This window comes from Amphiprion ocellaris, chromosome 13 (genome assembly GCF_022539595.1).
Source record: "Amphiprion ocellaris isolate individual 3 ecotype Okinawa chromosome 13, ASM2253959v1, whole genome shotgun sequence".
NCBI classification, from domain to species: domain Eukaryota; kingdom Metazoa; phylum Chordata; class Actinopteri; family Pomacentridae; genus Amphiprion; species Amphiprion ocellaris.
The window spans coordinates 16,168,222-16,186,566 of record NC_072778.1 but is presented as its reverse complement, the minus strand read 5'-3'; the positions used below and the strand labels follow the sequence as shown (position 1 = coordinate 16,186,566).

At 39.2% G+C, this 18,345-nt stretch overlaps 1 protein-coding gene across 2 annotated transcripts in view; it reads right to left on the bottom strand.

Annotated features, from left to right (window-relative positions):
* Nucleotides 1–2,970: 2,970 nt before the first annotated feature.
* macrod1 (mono-ADP ribosylhydrolase 1) overlaps nt 2,971–18,345 on the bottom strand; it is a 135,667-nt gene continuing 120,292 nt past the window's right edge. The window contains exons 7-11 of one of the 2 annotated variants that reach the window (XM_023281999.3): nt 17,235–17,265; nt 13,598–13,671; nt 9,577–9,658; nt 6,981–7,010; nt 2,971–3,453 (exon numbers count right to left, since the gene is read on the bottom strand). In XM_023281999.3, the coding sequence (XP_023137767.1) occupies nt 7,006–7,010; nt 9,577–9,658; nt 13,598–13,671; nt 17,235–17,265 (192 nt within the window). In that variant the 3' untranslated portion in view covers nt 2,971–3,453; nt 6,981–7,005. The remainder of the gene's footprint in view (nt 3,454–6,980; nt 7,011–9,576; nt 9,659–13,597; nt 13,672–17,234; nt 17,266–18,345) is intronic. The other variant, XM_023281998.3, reaches the window with a different exon arrangement.

Here is an 18,345-nt window from a genome sequence, read left to right as displayed (position 1 = left end):
GTGAAAATGACGTCTCATGCTCCCTGAACTACTCATTCACAATGTGAGCTCCATGAATCCTGGCATCATCATCATCTTGGAACATGTCCATGTCATCAGGGAATATAAACTCCACTGATGGAAAGACCTGGTCATTCAGTATATTCAGGTAGTCAGCTGACCTCATTCTTAGGGAACATAATGTTGTTGAACCTGACCAACCCCAGACCATAACCTGAACCCCATACAGGCTTGTAGATACTAGCCATGATGAGTGCATCACTTCATCTGCCTCTCTTCTTACCCTGATGCCCCCATCACTCTGGAACAGGGTAAATCTGAACTCATCAGACCACGTGACCGACCACATTTGTTCCTGGAAGATGATGGTTCACCACTATCCTTCAGGTTTTAATGATGCGTTGGACAGTTCTAAACCTGATTTTAGTATAGGGTGGGCCATAAGTTTCCATACATAGGAAAATGTATAATGTATATTTTTTTATGTTTCAGATACCCTAGAAGATGTGTTTGATGCGATCTTTGGGGAGGCACTTGAAGGCCATGGTGTATCAGGTGAAGATACTAGACATAAATCATCTCAAGGAACATATCACCAACGCCATTACAAGCAGAACTTCAAATGTGCTAATGCAAGTTCACCAACAGTGGAAAACACGTACTAATATGTGTTTTCGAAACAATGGTAATCATATAGAGCATATTATATAAATAAAAACGATTGTCCAACATAAAATGGTAATTTTTCCTATATATGGAAACTTATGGCTAACCCTGTAGTTTCAGAAATTCCCTTAGTTGTTTTCTTTGCTTGATGCAGGCCAATAATTTGACCCGAGACAGATTAACATCCTTTCCATGACCACAGGATATGTCTTCCAACATGGTTAAGAAATGAGAAGCTCCTCCCTGCATCAGCTAGAGTTAAATAAGTTGTTGCAGCTGAAACATATTCATCACTGCAGTAATTATCCAATGGAAGACTCTTACCTATTTGCTTAGTTAAATCCAGGTGGTGATGTTTTTTTTTTTGGCCAGACAGTGTATGTGTCCTTATGGTAAGAAAACAATGTGGCAATAAGAGGGAATTAATTTATAATGAACCCACACGGAATTATCACATGAAAATGCAGCTTCCTCCAGCAATACAGAAGTTTAGAGCGGGTTTCAGCTTGATCCATAGATTGACCGCTCTCATAGCATCGTGCTGGGGTTCAGCAGCCATCTGTTTTCAGAGAAGCAGCTTTAAAGCCGACTGTACTCTACCTGCTCAGCATCGAACACTCAGACACAGTTAGCAGAAGAGCTGGTGAACATACTGGAGACTGTGGCAGCTTAAAAGCCAGATATGACAAACATGGCTCCAAATGAATATTAATGTTCCTCTGTAACTGCTTGATGTGTAAAACAGGCAACTGTATGCTAACAAGTTCACTGTATGAATTTAAAAGGTGATGAATAGTAAATGCTGCGTGCGTAGCTTATTATGCAATCAGCCATTGCAGGTTTTAAGTATCAAACTGAAAAATTTAAGTACAAAAACAGTACTTATAATGCACAATGAGCCCTTTAACCCTTTGATGCATAACCTGGGTCAAAAGTGACCCAAATCCAATGGAAAATGGGTATCTCCTCATGTGGTCTACGCATCAAAGGGTTATGAGTGATGTCTGATTATAGCCTATAACATTTTTAAAATAAATATTACTGATTAGCTATTTATGAAGAAAATAACTCAGTCAGAATTCTACATTAGTTTTTATCTTTCTGTGGAATTATGTTATTGTAAGTTAATGAGGCTATTTTTTATTATAAACTACTAAAATTTGCTACTGATGTTCTTGTTTTACAGTCAAAATCTTTTTTTGTAAACATAATTTTATATTAGAGCTGCTACTAACATTTATTTTCATTGTCAATAAATACGTTATTTTCTTGACTAAGTACTTACTGTAGTTGGCCTATAAAATATGACAAATAAGACAACTGTGAAAAATGCAGATCTGTGTTTCCCAAAGCTGGTATTAGACAATTGTTGTTGTTGTTATTATTATTATTATTATTATTATTATTATTATTAGTAGTAGTAGTAGTAGTAGTAGTAGTAGTAGTAGTAGTAGTAGTAGTAGTAGCAGCAGCAGTAGTAATAGTATCATTATTATTATTATTATGAATAACAATGTAATATTTATTATCATACTAATATTTATTTTATTGTATTAACATTTACTATTTTAATATGAACAATCAATTTTGTTTAATAATTATTATAGATTTTTATCTTTATATTATTATCATCTGAACTATTTAATTTTTTTTGTCAAATTCTATGGTCTTTAATTTATTTTTACCATCCTATGTTTTGTCAATCATTTGCAAAGCACATTGAACAACATCTTTTTGGTCTGAAAACCGCTAAATAAATAACATATTAAAAAATTACCTGCAGTGATCAATCAATTATCAAGATAGCTGACGATCAATCTCTTGATTAATCATTGTAGTTCTGTTTTGCATACATTTGCTGTATTTGTGCATTATTGAATACACATAGTATAAACATAATAATAATAATAACATATATCAAAAACATCATCCACTTATACTGATTTTACTTCTTCCAAGTATTATCTACTGCTGCTTATTTTAGACTACCAAATTATCATATTTTAGAAGGACATATGTTTTGTGTGCAAAGTATATAAAATCTCTGAAGTAATTAATCAGGTCCATGTAAAGATAATGCAGTAAAAAGTATATTAATTTGCTTTGAGAAGTAGGGAAGATGAAGCATGAAGTAATGTAAAATAAAAATATTTTGAACCTACTTCACTAAATCTATTAATTTACTTTCCTGCTCTTTGTGTCTTCTTCACAGCAGATGTAAGAGAGTGGAGAAGGAAATATTCATGTGAAGTGCTGATATGATTGACTCATCCAGAGAAATAATCACTTCACACACTCAAGAAGCCCGTGAGATTTCTTTTAATAAGCTTTTGTGGCATGTCGCTCACACACACACTGGAATCCAAGCATTCAAATGCTGTAGCACAGAAGACACATAATTCATGGGGGGGTTGTAAGTCTGATGCAAAGCCACCAGTGATCACAGGGAGAGAGCAGCTTAAGCGACACACAGTCCATTTTTCATGAGAATTGTCAAAATCATTTCTCACCTTCGTCACAACACTTCTCTTAACCTCAGCCATTAGCGGGGAGAAAAACAGAAACACTACTCAACATCTGCAGGGGAGCTGGTGTGCTCTTCAAAAAAGCAATCAGCCATTTACAACTTATCTTCCTGCTGAAGAAGGTCTTGATCTGTGTCGACAGCGAGGAGGAAGAGGAGGAGGAGGGATCTGGATGTTGAGTGTAGCAGTGTGTAGCCACAGCAACCAAATCTGACAAGTCCGCCCTCTCAGAGTTTACTCTTGACAGTGGCCTTCGTTGGAGCTGACAGAGAAAAAATGGGAACTTGTAAAACACAGAGAGAGCATTTCACCTCGGTCATGCGGCGGTTAATAGCATTCTGGCTTTCTGGTTGCTTCGGAGGGATCTGTTAGCGAGGATTGGCTGCCCTCAGTCCAACATGGCTGAAGACTCGCTCAAAACATGCAAACACACGCGCACACACATCAAACAGACAGCCAGCGAAGGTAGTGCCAGGTGTTGGAGACACATAAGGTTGATAGTAGAGGCTTGGAGGCCTGCCTGCAGCAGCTCTGTCACACACACAGACGGTTCCGGTCCATCTACCAGCCAAGCACCACTACTGCTCGCTCACTGCTGCTACAAAATCTGCTGCACATCCATTAGAGGACGAAGACGCCAGCAGACTCTTTAAAGGGACACACCTGCGTTTTTGGAGCAAAATCACCTCTTCAGTCAACCAACTCGGTGTGAAGATGCGAAAGTGCTGATTTCATGCTTCATGTGTCGAGGGGATGCTGTGTCACACTTTGAAACTTGAACGCGTCGCGTGGAAGCTACGAGTTTGCCTCATTACAGGACTAAGAAAACAAACCCTTTAACTCTGGTGCTGCACGAACTCATGGTTCATTATTCACTACATAAAATAACTTTACAATCCGACTGTGAAATCAAAGCTAATATAAAAACAGTTTTAACTGATTCTTAGAGCAGCTGTGGGCAGAGAAACAAGCTGTAAACACAACACCAATATACATCTGTGTAGATTCTCAGTCATCCAGGTCGCTGTAATCCTCAGAGCTTCATTATAAAAGCAGCTGGACTCCTCGGACAACACTGATACATTATGATCTCACTAAGTCATTATAGCAAACATGTAGGCAAAAACACAACACTTGGCAAACATAAGCCCCATATTCACGCCTTTTTTAGCTCTGTTTTCATTCCCTACCAACTCCCGAGGGAAATATCTGGTACTTTAGCTGCCAAATTCTCACCAGCTATTTGTTAACTGTGTCTGTCTTCCATTTAGTGCCAAGCAGGCAGCAGATAGTGGCTTTACTGCTGTTTTTTTCCCCCTGTGAATGTCTCTAAATTCTGCCACCACGGAGCACAGGTGTTGTGGTTGCAATTGTTTACAGACACTTTTTCCAGCCACATTCTGAGGATAACCTGAAGTGCCTTTTATTTGATAGAGACATTAACATTTTTAGCTTATTGTCCTGTGTTGTGCAGGTATCTGAGATTTACTACAGACTGTTAAAGAATAACACTGGGGCTATTCTATTATTTTCTATATCTGTCAATACCTGAATTCTGTAGCCTCTTACATTCAAATCAAACCACATTGGTTCTTATGGAAGACATATATTTGAAAAATAGGTGGCACATGCATAAATGTATTTCTTACAGGAGTAAATTGTGTATTTATTAGGGGCTGTTTTCAGCAGTGGATTAATATACAGTCAATGCTCTCGTGAGTATTAGTCAGCATTAAGGCGTTTGTGGGCTCAAAATAAACTCACACCTGCACATTATGCTGTGTGTTAGTGTGTGGTGGCCACTTCTACTTAGTCGCTGTTGCACTTTTAACCACAAAACGCTTTTTACATCAAGTACAATTTCGTCACAGTTTAAGATTTTATCATTATTTTTTGCAGTTGATCTTCCCTGAGATCAATACTAAAATCAAAGACAAATCTTTCCTGTTTATCTGTTTTCATTGATTCAATCTGCCCATAAAAAAAAAAGACTCTTACCCCAGTGTCTGAGTTTATGAGAGAGATGCGACTGAAAAGTTGATCATATTCTGCTTGATTACGGGCTGCATCTGTTTTACTTTTACTAACTCTTTGGCAACTCCTTCTTTGTCAGATTACATGTACAAGTAAAATGCAAATCCTCACTTTATAGGTTTTTATCTTGTCCTGTGTGTTCAAGTTTGTTTATATAAGGCTCTGCTGCTGCCAACGCATCTTAAAACATAGTGTGGGTAAGAAAATCAAGAAAAATGTCATGCATACTTTAACGGTATATAGAGCGATATGTTCAAACCCTAGAAACTCTGCAATAAATGTCTCATTTCATTGAAAATTGAACACTGCAGTCCTGCTGTGGTGTGTGATGGTTTACCTGCTTGTTGTAGTTAATACTTACTGCTGTTTAAGTTAATTTTGTGAAGGAATTTCTGCTACCACTGTTCAGGATTATGGACCAAGGGGTCACTCTGACTACATCAGCAGCCTTCAGCAAGTTAAGTTGTGACAGCAGTGTTTCCAAAGGTCACGCATGGGCCACTAAAACATCAAAAACTGTTCCTCATCTGCTGCAGCCATAGAGACATGTGGAGCCTCTGAGCTAACTTTGGCTGGGCCTGTGATGAGCTCTTTGAGCAGCAAAATTCAGCCTACAGTGATGAGCTTCACAACTGGCATGACATTGTATTGTGAACACTCTGATTTTCCTTGGCTGAGCTTCTAATCAGTGACCATTTCTGCTTTTCAATACATTCTTTGAGTCCATTTCACTGACCAGCAAGCACAAAGAGAGGTGAGCTGTAAAGGTGCTAGTTTAGGTCCAACTTCTTACTGCACATGGAGAATCTGATGACTTCAGTGACCTGGCTCCATCTGAATAACTGAATAAGATCCTGACTAAGTTAAATGGAGGACTATGCAGCTGCACAAAAGCCGTAGGTGGAAATTTATAGGATTTCTTTTCAGCAACTTTCTGGTAGTTCTGTTCGTTTTGAGTTTGGCAGCAGCTGTATAGCAAGTCAAATGAAAGACTAACTATTTTAGAAATGCACGGCGTATTGAAAAGCTGAGACCTCTCTCTCAAAATGTTTTGGAGGCAAGAGGTGAGTTTGATTTATAGCAGCGGTAAAGCAAGACATTAGGGGTTAAGGCTGCAGTTGTAATACCGATGCTTAATTTGAATAATTGAGTGAATGACTGATCATGCTTAGGAGCCAGACTGCTTGGCATTAGGACGCTATAAATCAATGGTGTAATCAAAACAAATGGGTGAAGTCATCATGTCACAGCTTGAGCCAACATAAAATTAAATAAAATTTACGTATTTACTAAAGTTCATTTAACCACACAGATCAATCTGCAATGATGCTGCAATACTTTCCTTTTAGTCTATTTTGAAAATCAAGTGAGACAGGACTCGCAGAATGAAGAAAGAACCTTGGAGGCTTAAAATGTGACTGCTTGTTTTTTCATTCAAATCAGACACTTTTCACCATCGAACGAAAAAGCTATCACCTTTTTTTTTCCTTTGCAACAGTTTGTACACTAGCTTGCTTGAGGCCAGCGGCTGCATTCAGGAATGCACAAAATGCCATTTTCATTTAACTGAAGTCTAAACACAGGCAATTTATTCCCAAAATATGACATGTACTAGTTGGAGGGAATGTTAGAGTTTACCTCCATGACACATAATTTACATTTTACACAGCAGGAAATACTTTCCATCTACAATCAGACAATGCAATTATTCCTGTGGACAGACAAAACTACACGCGAACACACCATGCTGGTTACCTGAACAATAGGCTGCTGTCATTGGTCAGGCTAAAGGGACACAGAAATGAAGGCAAAATACAGAATGAAACGATATGTTCAAAAGAAATACGAGACTTTCTTCACTCTCAGGGCTCTAACTCTGTTGAAAGCATTTTAGGAAATACACTATTTTACTCTGGTTCTGAAAATAAGGTGAAAAGAAGCTGAGGATAGAGCATCTGTTCTCACTACAGGTGTCTCATATGCTGATAAAATCCAGATCTATGTTAGCCAGCCTATCAGTTTCATTGCAAGTGTTTTTCACTTTTCCAGGCTACAAGGAAGCCATTTTCAGTCCTACTCCACCTCAGGGGTCATCTGAAATCTTTTGGTAACAGAAAAAAAATTGTCAGAAAATGAAACTTCCAAGACTGCACCTACAGTGATGGAAGAAAGTTTTCAGACACCCCATACATTTGCATGTAAATTGCATTAAGAATCACTCTTAGGTGTACTCTACAATCACAGCCATAATACTAAATAAATCCTAAAAAGCCATTAAAAAATTAAAATTGATTGGTTCCATAAAAATAAGAAATTTTGAGTTTTGGGTCATTTTGGTAGAGTTTAATTTTGTTAGTTTTTCTTGTAAACAATAAACAAAAAAAATATCATTTGCATTTGTCTGTGTCTGTCTAATGCAGCCACACCTTTTGAAACACAAAAAAGTTTTTTCCACAAATATGTCATAATAATATTTGAGATTGTGTAAAACTTTAAGGGTGTCTGAAAACTTTTTTTTCCACCACTGTGCATAAGAATAAAACCTATCTGAAGTTAATATGGCTCATACCTTCTTTAAAGTAGTCATGTTGTGCAGCGATACACTGCTCCCAGCTCTCCTGCCACATTTGGAACATTGCCTGGAAGTTCCATTCGGACGGCTTGCAGCTGCGCATTTGTAATTTCACCATGGATCTCATAACTTATGTAAAGAGCAAACACCAAATTCTGTGTCAAACTGAGCCAACCTTCACGTTCAGGATCATCACTGGTGATGAAAGCTGCATCTTTGGCTATGACTCAGAGAGCAAAAAAAGTCTTCAGTGGAGTCGAAGGCGCATCAGGTCAGCAGGGTGACTTGAGAACATGCTCATTGTTTTGTTTGACATTAACAGAGCTGTGAATTTGACCCCTGTGGTCAGACTGAGCTCTACTGTACTATTGTCCTGAGGCATTTTAGAGATGAGATCCAACTGTCTGAACTGCATCAACTCTGCTTTTAAACATTGTTTTTTGGTCAGGTAAAACAGCTGTAGCTCTACTCGCCAGATTTGGGTTCTGTGATTTTTTTGTGGCTTTCCTCTATCCCAAGATGAAGTTCAAACGAAGATGATCCAGCACACATTTGCAGATGGTGCTTGATGCAGTCACAGAGGAAGATTTCCTGGGAGCGTTACTAAAGTGGCAGGAGCACTGGGAGCAGTGTATCTCTACACACAGAGGACACAGTGGTCAAATTTAAATCAGCTTTATTTTTTTTTTCTTTATCGGAACAGACTTTAGCAGTTAAGTTGTAAAAATGAGAGCATAAATAGCTGTAGAAAAGCAATATATTGCAACAGAATGACGTTCTGTTCAGCTCTATAGGCTCTGCATACATGCTGCACCCTCAGTCATATAGAACAATGCTTTTTCAAGGACACATTTACTTAAACATCGGGCTCCAGTGTGTCTTAAGTGGTCTGAACAATCAGACTTCAGTCTTGAATGGTGCTTGCCTGCATTCACACAAGGCGTTTTTTTTTTTTTAACACTATCTGAATGAATGAATGAATGCAATAAAAAGTGTCAAAGCATTAGAATACTAGAATGCCATTAACCACTGCATGACCAAGGTGAAATGCTCTTTCTCCATGCTTTACATATAAGAATTCAACTGGCAGCCATGTTATAGATTGGTGGATGGATAAACTGTAGCTTGTCCAGAAATAGTTACAGCACTCAACTCCACATAAACTGTCATTTTTATATTTCAGTTTAAACCCATATCACTTTTGGCATTTAACACTGTGCCTTAACTCACCACAACAAATGTCTGAGACAAAGACTGCTGTCATTAATCAGTGAAATTTGTGAGGTGAACATTCAAATCGGTGAAATAAATATATAGACTGTCAACTCAAGGCCATGCTAATAAACAGAAATGATGCCTCGTATTTACTGCATGTCAGTACCTCTGAATGCACTGAAGAGTGTGTGTGGTAATGAAGAAACTGTTTATGAAGCATACAAGTGGCTCGAGACACTTGTGCTCTGTGTATGTGGGTGTTTATTTAGTGTAATTAAATACATTTAAGCACGCTCTGTTCGTACTGTACTTTGTGCCTAATGGCCTCCTGTATGTGTAAATGTACTGCATGTGCAAATAGCACACAGTGGATGATGCATGGTCTTTATCACACGGCTGCGTGTCTCTATTTGTGTGTGTAGCTAAACTGAACTAAGCTGAGCTGTCATCACTGTAAATAGGAGTGTGTGTGTGTGTGTGTGTGTGTGCGCGTGTGTGTATATATGTATATCTATATATGAGAGCATAGCATGAGTGTGCATGAAAGAGAGAAAGACAACTCACCAGCAGGGAAGTACAGCGGGAGGTTCTGGAGATACAGCTCCTTATCCGTCGGCAAGAACACACAGAAGATGACTCTGTCCAGCTGACACACACACACACACACACACACACACACACACACACACACACACACACAAATTACCTTTATTACAAGCATATGCAATAACTGTGAATTCATCAGTTGCAGGGGGGGAACAATGTAAAAGTGTGTCCCACTGTGCGACAGCAATATGAGAGGAATGCAGCTAATGCATCAGTCCATTACTCCGCTATTAGCTCGCTACTATGATCATGCCACGACAAAGCGCTTATTACACTGCCTGCTGGGGACAGCGAGTGGGAAATATGCAGTGAGAGAAAACGATATAAAACAAGGGGTGAGAGATGGTTTAGAAGTGTTTCTGTTGCGTGTGTGTGTGTGTGTGTGCAGATGTCTATATGAAAGAGAAACGCTACTTTTTGTGTGTTTGTACATGCTCCTGAGTGTGTGAATTTGGCTCTTGACCCTCCTATTAGTGTGTGTGAAACAGGATTCGACTCAGTATGTCTGCACAGTATGAAATCCTGTCCACCACTACCACCTTCATCCTCATCATCATCATCATCATCATGGCGCACACACACACACACAGCGCAAAAAGCCATTAAGACACTGGCTGAGAGAATGCAGCTATTTTATAACAATAAAGAATTTTTAATGCTCTGTGTTGTTTAGATCCTGCCTCTGCAGTCTATAATATTTATATGATGTTTTGTGCATCTGGACATTCAGAACAGTACATAGCTCCAGATACAGCCTAATGATTAAAGTTACTGTAGCTACAGTAAAAAGATGCTTGGAGGGATATAAGCTCCAGTGTGCTCTGCATCTGACAAACATTACTACCACTCTAATGTCTCCACAAAGGCTTTGATTTCTCCGTTTTGGGAAAAACAGTGCAATTTATAGCCTGGTTTTTTCAACCACTTTCTGCCTGGTGTGGGAGTTTAAGTCTCATTGTTTTCAAGAACAGATCTTTCAACAGCCTGCTAGCCTGCAGCCCGTGTCTTTTAGTCCCTGTTTACTGCGCAGTTACCATCACTCACCAGGATTTGCATGAAGGCTAACAGGGAAGATATGGAAATGTGTGGCGTGTAACTACATCCTCTAGGCTAAGGTTTGAAATCTATAACCTCGACACTAAGGTGCTTGCACTCGCACTAGAGAACGGTAGCAGCGGGGAACTAATTTTGATACTGCTGCAAGAAAGAGCCTGGAGAAGCGAAAGCTAACAATAACATCAAATGAACGCAATGGCTTTCTGAACATAACGGGATTTTAATAGAAACGCGTTACACAACCTGTAACTATGCTCTTCTGATAAAGAAAACTTGTTTTTAACTCACTGACTTGTGGTGGTAAATACACTGGTACTGGTAGACCTTTTACACTTTAAGAGCTACACGAACTTACATAATGAAAACAAGCAACTAATTTTAAAACACATATGATAGTAGAGTGTTAATTTCCCAATTTTCTTGTCGATGTTCACTTAAATGTTGACATTCAAAAGTCAAGGTCCATTTTAACATTTATCTGATCATTTCCTAGACTCTGTCCCACAAAAGTAATTGTCCAATTATAGCTTAATATCTATCTATCTATCTATCTATCTATCTATCTATCTATCTATCTATCTATCTATCTATCTATCTATCTATCTATCTATCTATCTATCTATCTATCTATCTATCTATCTATCTATACATACACACAGATATAGATATTTTACTTGTTTTTGTTTAACATGTTTAATTTGTTTATATATATATATATATATATATATATATATATATATCTTTGAAAGGCGTATAATTAAAACCAATGCATAATTACACTGTTTATCATAGCCAGAAACTGTAAAAACAGAAAGAATAGTCTGAATTTCAACTTTCTTTCTTTCACTAACCCTATGTGTGGTGTGGTTCCATCAGGAAAATCGAACAAATATAAGCTTTAAATTGTGATATTTCATCAATATCATTTTAATCTAAATATTTATTCTGAAAATTTGCTGGAACAAAAACAACAAAAAACTGTGCAAATTGTTGCAACAAAGAAGCCATTATTGACATTATTCTCAATAAAATTACAAAGAGCGGTGTGACAACAATCAAGGTGCAGACAATTATGGAAGCAAATTAAAAATGTTAAACAAAAACAGGTAAAATATCTATATCTGTAGAGCCACTTCTTTGTTGTCTTCGTAACACCTGTGGATAGTCGGAAAAACATTTTAAAAAAACTGTAATCAACACGATTACAGTTTTTTTTTTCCATTTTGTAAAGTAAATAAAGACATTTACTTTTCGGGGTTTTTTTTTTTTTAACATATTTCAAGATTTGAAAATATATGGTTATGCTGTTTCCACAGAGGTGCAGGACTTTTTTTAACCTGTTCAAAAACCACAAACATCAAAACAGAAGTGTGAGAAACAGACTGTTAGTACTTTACATCATAATCTGGACACATTAACATGCCTGCAGTAGGAATCAAGCATTACTTTCAAGGCTGACAGTTTGCACATCTTTAGCTAATAGTCTGTTACTGATTGTGTTCAAAAAAAAAAAAAAACATCTCCACAACAACGAGCATCTAAACTTTAATGTGGATGGTGTTCCTGGATGCTGTCGGAGTTTAGGTTAACATTAATGGCTCTGTGCTGCTCTTTCTTGTCTTTTAAAAAGTTTAGACTCCCTCAGATTCAAATAATAGTATTCATCTGTATACACCATCTACCGAGAAAATGAAAAGCCATAGAAAGAGTAACTAAAGGGTCTGGGCCTCACAACAGTCACGACATGGCCAATTTTGTTGAAACTTTGTGCGCCTCTTATTTGTAAAAAAAGCTATGAAACTTACGAGCTGCCTTGGGTGCTACTATCTTGTAACAGTTTTGTTGGTGATTCACTAATAAATAATTCATTTTTTTATTACATCTGATGCAGAGTGTTGGAAAACTGCCCCGTGTCATGAGTCCATTTTGTGTCTCACTGTGTCTGCAATTTTCACATTACAGCACTCCCAGCCAGAGCAAACCCACAAAACACACTGTAAAAAAGTTAAATGGAGGATGTTCAATTAAAGAACAAACCTAACTTCCTCTGGTGAGCAGTCAGACTTTATATGTATGCAAATAAACGCAGTCTCATTATCCCAATTGTTTACAATAAAATTCTTTCACTTTAAAGCACACAGTGGAACTACTTGTGGGCAGAATGTAAGTAAGCACCGTGTTGATTCGGCTCTCTGGTCTTATTTACAGACATTTAAGGCTTGCTGACTGTCGTCCTCTGTGGCGAGACGTGTAACGTTTCATGTTCATTTGCTGTGTGCGGAGTGGCTGACGGCATGAGTCGGCTGGTATTGCTACATTAGACTCTGGAGATGGCAGTGCTAACAATAACATTGTCAATACCCTCTCTGGGAGGTGAAACAGTACGGTGGTAACAGCGAGGGGGAAAGATGGGGAAAGATAGAAAAGAGGAGAGGGAGGAGACCAAAGAAGTGATGGAGGAAGAGGGGAGGAGAGTTTAAAGCATGTAAATGACTGATTGGAAAGTTTCCGCTTTGTTCCAATCTCCCATCGCCCTCTTCTCTCCCTCGGTCCCTCCCCTCCAGTCATCTATTCCATCATTTTGTCTGTTCTCTGCTTGTGGTTCTCCAGAGAAAAAGCGTGTGTGTGCATACGTGTGTGTGTTTGTGTTAAGTCGGGTTTAGTCCCGCAAGGAGCCAATTAAAACGCAGACTTGGCCATGAGCAAGAGAGCCAGAACTTGGGAGTGTGTGTTTAAATGTATGTTTGTGTGGGTGTGTGTGTCATTGTGTGTGTATGTGTTTTCTCAGTGCACTCGTCTTCTCGCTCTCACCAGAAAACAAAAACAACAGCTGTGAAAGAAATAGTACCTGGAGGAAATGGTAGGGAGAAATTGCCAATCATGCAGACACAAACACGCACGCATATACAGTGTGTATACCCACCTTGTCGTGATGTGCATCCAGAAACTCCCTCACAGTTGCCAGCGCCTCGTGCACAGCCTGCTCAGGTGGATATCCTACACCAACAAACACACACATACAACATCAAGAAAATACACGCATTTCACAAGAACAGGTGCAGTGACAGATCTGTGTGCTTGTGTTAGGTTGTCGTCCGCTGTGTTTTTTTTCCCAGACAGGTATCTGCTCTTCTTTCCACTATTCTAACACTTAGTGTTGCGCATTTTCTCACTTTGTCTCATCCCAACTGGTTTATCTCAGCGAGCTAGACACAACACACTTGTTGGTTGTGAGGAGACAGATGGAGAAAGACTACAGTGCTTCTTCTACTTTTACCCAGCAGCCGAGACCTTTCACTGCTGGAAAATTATCCCCACCGCTGGATACACAAAGGCAACGAGAATCCATCACCTGGCCAAACTGCTCAGCTCCAAACAAACACACACTGTGTGATTATGCAGTAATTATTCCATACATCAGGAGAGGACTCAGCATGTTAACATAGGAGAATACATGAGGGTGTAAATTGGCACTGAAACACTGATTGTTTCAGAATCAAAACAAACACACACAGTATTCACACAGTAAATGACTCCGCTATGGTTTCTTATATATTCCATTTTACAACTAGATGGACAATGTTTCCCCTTCAAAGACTTCCATTTAATGTAAGTAGACTCACTTTGTCTGATTACTACTTACAAATGTATTTCCCCTCGTGCCTATTCTCAGCAGTGTGGAGCACCTGACTCTCTTTTCTATTAGAATAATAACAGCTCTGCTTCATAACTATTACAGCACATCAATAAATAAAGTTATATTGCAAAATGCTAATAGACTGCATGAAAGAAGAGGGTGTAGCCACTGAGATGTCACCCATTAGTTTGTGGACAATAGTTTTTAAGCTTTGAATTTGGGATTTTTACTGGTGCCGTCTTGAGTTTTTGTAAAGAAGTGACCATATTTGTACGAAAGCATGCAGCTGGAGAGGAGCGAGGGATGGATGTGACTAAGGACCCAAGAACACTGCACACCCAGACAGTAGCAACTTGTCAATCCCAAGTTAGCCACGTCCTGAAGCATTCCCTGCTTTCTTGCCCTATTTTACTCTAAGTGGGTCTGTAATTTACAAAATAAACATAATTCTGTACTGAAGAAGACTTAGAACTAGCAATCTATACCATAAAGCTATTAAGAAAATGTTTACTGAGGTAATGAATCATGTGAGAATTTGACTCATTTTCTCATGGACTTCTATATACTCAAGATTTCTTTTTGGAACCAGAAGACTCACCACCTGCTGGCCATGGGTAGGAATGCAGGTTTAAGGCATTTACGCTTTGGATTCACTTTTCAGTCTCCAAAACTACGTCTATCTTTTATGTACAGTCTATGATTAACACTGAACAGCAAAACATTCACTGTTATCGTGATGTTTTGTTCACTCTTGACAATGAAAACATGACCATGTTTTCTACTGCAGAAATTACTCAGGCATTTAAAGGTGACCCACACCTCTGTATGTATCCAGACTGCTGGAGCCACCCTGTTAGAGATCTATCAAGGCCGTTTGAGGGGAGGAAAAAAACATGTGTGCTCTATGGTAGCTACTGAAAACTATGAGGCAATGCTCAATGTTGACTGGTTTCATGGAACAGAAAGGCTGAAAGAGCGGATCAGTTGGCTGTTCCTGCAAACGTTTACGCCACCTTGCATCTGCCCTAAATTTCTGCAGATTGCAACACCACATGTGTAACAGTCAAATGAACTCAAATGGATCATGCTTAACTTTTTTGTAGCTTGATACAACAAATAAACTCATTTTCCATGACTAACCTATGAGAGAAGTCCGTTCCACAACACATAGTTTAGTCAGATTTAAGGGCTCTTGGGTGAACAGAGTTTTATTCTAACTTTATTTAAAGGACACAGAGTTTGCTTGATATGCAGGTTTCACATGTGTACAGCGAGATGAGTGAGGAATAAGAGAGAAACACTGAAAGATTTTTATTTGTAGTTTTGTGGACATATTTTGGCTCCTTTTGGCAGTGTCTTGAAACTGTTGCCACCACAGTCAACGTAACCAGTTTGTTTGGCCATTTATATCAGCACCACAAAACTTGAAGGCAAAGCCAGACCTGAATGCCAGTGTGACACCATATGAGGACAGGTTTCAAACAACTCTATCCAGCTTTTGAAAAAAAATATTTTTGATTTTAGATGCAGGTGTATTTTTATATTTGGCAGCTCAGAGCACGTGGTGAATGTTGGGGAAAGATCAGGATCCTGATTAAAGCAGTGGGTACGTTTGCTTGTCTGTTATTTAATCAAAACCACAATCCACCCCTCGCCTTCACTGAACGGTTTATAAAAACTGATACCAATAGATGTGGATTGTAGTCTCAGGAGCTCAAAATAATGCACTTTGTCCACCCATTATCCACCCAAAACACCTACTACAGCTCCCGTCTGGTCAAAAACAATCGAAATTTCCTGGAGTGGATAAAATTGCTGCTCATGGACATAATCAGGGCAGCAATTATGCTTCCTTCAAAATGTCCTTACTAAGGTTTAATCAGCCACAATGACTGAGAACACCAGTGGGGAGTAAAGAGCAGCTTTAATAATGTTACGGCTACCATATGTCTTTGAACAACCATACATCTTCTGTGTCATTACTCAAAAACTGCTACTGTGACTGGCTGGCAGTTATGCTGGCTCGACTCCTACATTATTTTTCAACCTCATCACATTACAGAGAGGGCGGAACAGTGATGAGAAGCAGCTTCATCCTTTAACTGCAGTTAAGTCACAGCTCCACATGAAGAACCAAAGAAATACCCTTTGTCTTTGCTCTTGAAAAATAAAACAAGATTACGAAGAAAAAAAATGTTGCATTTCTTCAAACATTTTCTCTTTGAAATACTCATAAGACAATGAGTAAAGTAGATTTGCTCTCTTTCTTTCTTTTTATTCAATTGTAGCTGTCTGAAGAGGCAGAAAGCTTGTATCTCATAAAATTATGTAACCTTTTGTTGCTCTCCAAACAGCCTGACCTACAAAACACTCAGGAGGAAAGAGATAGGAAGATGATGAGAAACAGGTGCAACCGAGAGGAAGACACGACTAGCAAACGGAGTCACTCGGGAGTTTGGACTTTTCCTCTTTCTAGCAACGTCAGAGAAGTGTGGACAACAGGCCTTCACACCAGAGTGGCCCCGGGGGTGTGTTCAAGCACTATCCTTAACTCTCTCTCCTACTGGTGTGAAGGGGATTACAGGCAATCTGACACAATCTCTGGCCTAATCTATCATAATCTGCCGGTCTTAATCCAAGGCGTTAATCTGAGAACCACCTCTGGGCTGGAGGAGATAATGTGACAAGTGGCACCGAGTGGCTCAGCGCGCCGGTTCAACAGACAGACTGGAAACAAGCGTGCGACAGAGAACACATTCGGTCTGTTAAATGTATGAACACAGGCACACACATACATTATTGTTGTTGTCAAGTAAACTATGTAAACTGGTAACTCAGACTCACACCCACACACCTCAGGTGGAAGAACATGTCATGCATTTACTCTGGTTTGAGGCGAAGAGACATAAACACAGACACTAACCGTAAATTCCGGTGGAGATGCAAGGGAAAGCCTGCAGAGAAAGGATGACAAACACAGTGGTTAAGTCTGCTGCTGATCACATAAGAGCATACGTTCATCCCACACGCATTTGCATGTCTAACTCTGCGAGGACACTCATTGAGACTGCAATTTCTCTGGAATGCATTGCAATGTGATTCTCAAAATCATTTTTTGACATCACGCTTCAGTTTAATATTCATTCTGTCGTAGATTTAAAACACGCGATGGAGCATTTCCACATGAGATGCCATCAAAAGCCTGACTGTCACTGACAAGGAGGACGGCATAAATTTGTAAAACCACTGACACTACGGCTTAAACCCCGGCTCAGACGTGCTGCATAATGTACATCCTTAATTGCAAACCTCTGCTATTCCCTAATTGCATTGTTTCAAATTGTGATTTTGAAGTGGTTTTATTGTTCTGCCCTCTCACACACTAACGTATCGCATTCCCGAGCCGCTTACCTCGCCCATGACCCAAAACTGAAGTTACCCTCAACTCTAAATCCAGCACCTTTGAGAGCATGTCAGAAAGTTATGATTTTGACCTTTCCCAAACAAGCTCACTCTCAACGTCTAAAACTCAAACTGGTTCTCACACAGACAGTCGTACAAGCACACGCACACACACACACACACACACACACACACACACACACACACACACACGCACGCACGCACACACACACACACACACACACACACACACACACACACACACACACGCACACACACACACACACACCAATGCACAGAAATCACTCTCTCTGCTGGGTCTCCATGGAGTCTATTCTGATTGTTTTTTACAGCAGCCTTTCTTCATCCTCTGACTTCAACATCTATTTGAAATTATTGATCAGGCACAGAAAGACTTCCTTTGTCATCCACAGAAGAGCAAGCAGCACTAACCAGACACAATTATAATAATCATGAAGATTGTGTGGAGAACGTCTTTTTCATGAGAAGAAAGTCAGAATCTGTAACATTTTAAAGCAGCTGATTGGGTAACAAGTGTAAAATGGGTCTCAGAGGATCGAAGTTGATGCATAAAACTGAACTTGAGTGTTTGCAGTACAGTTGGACAAAGT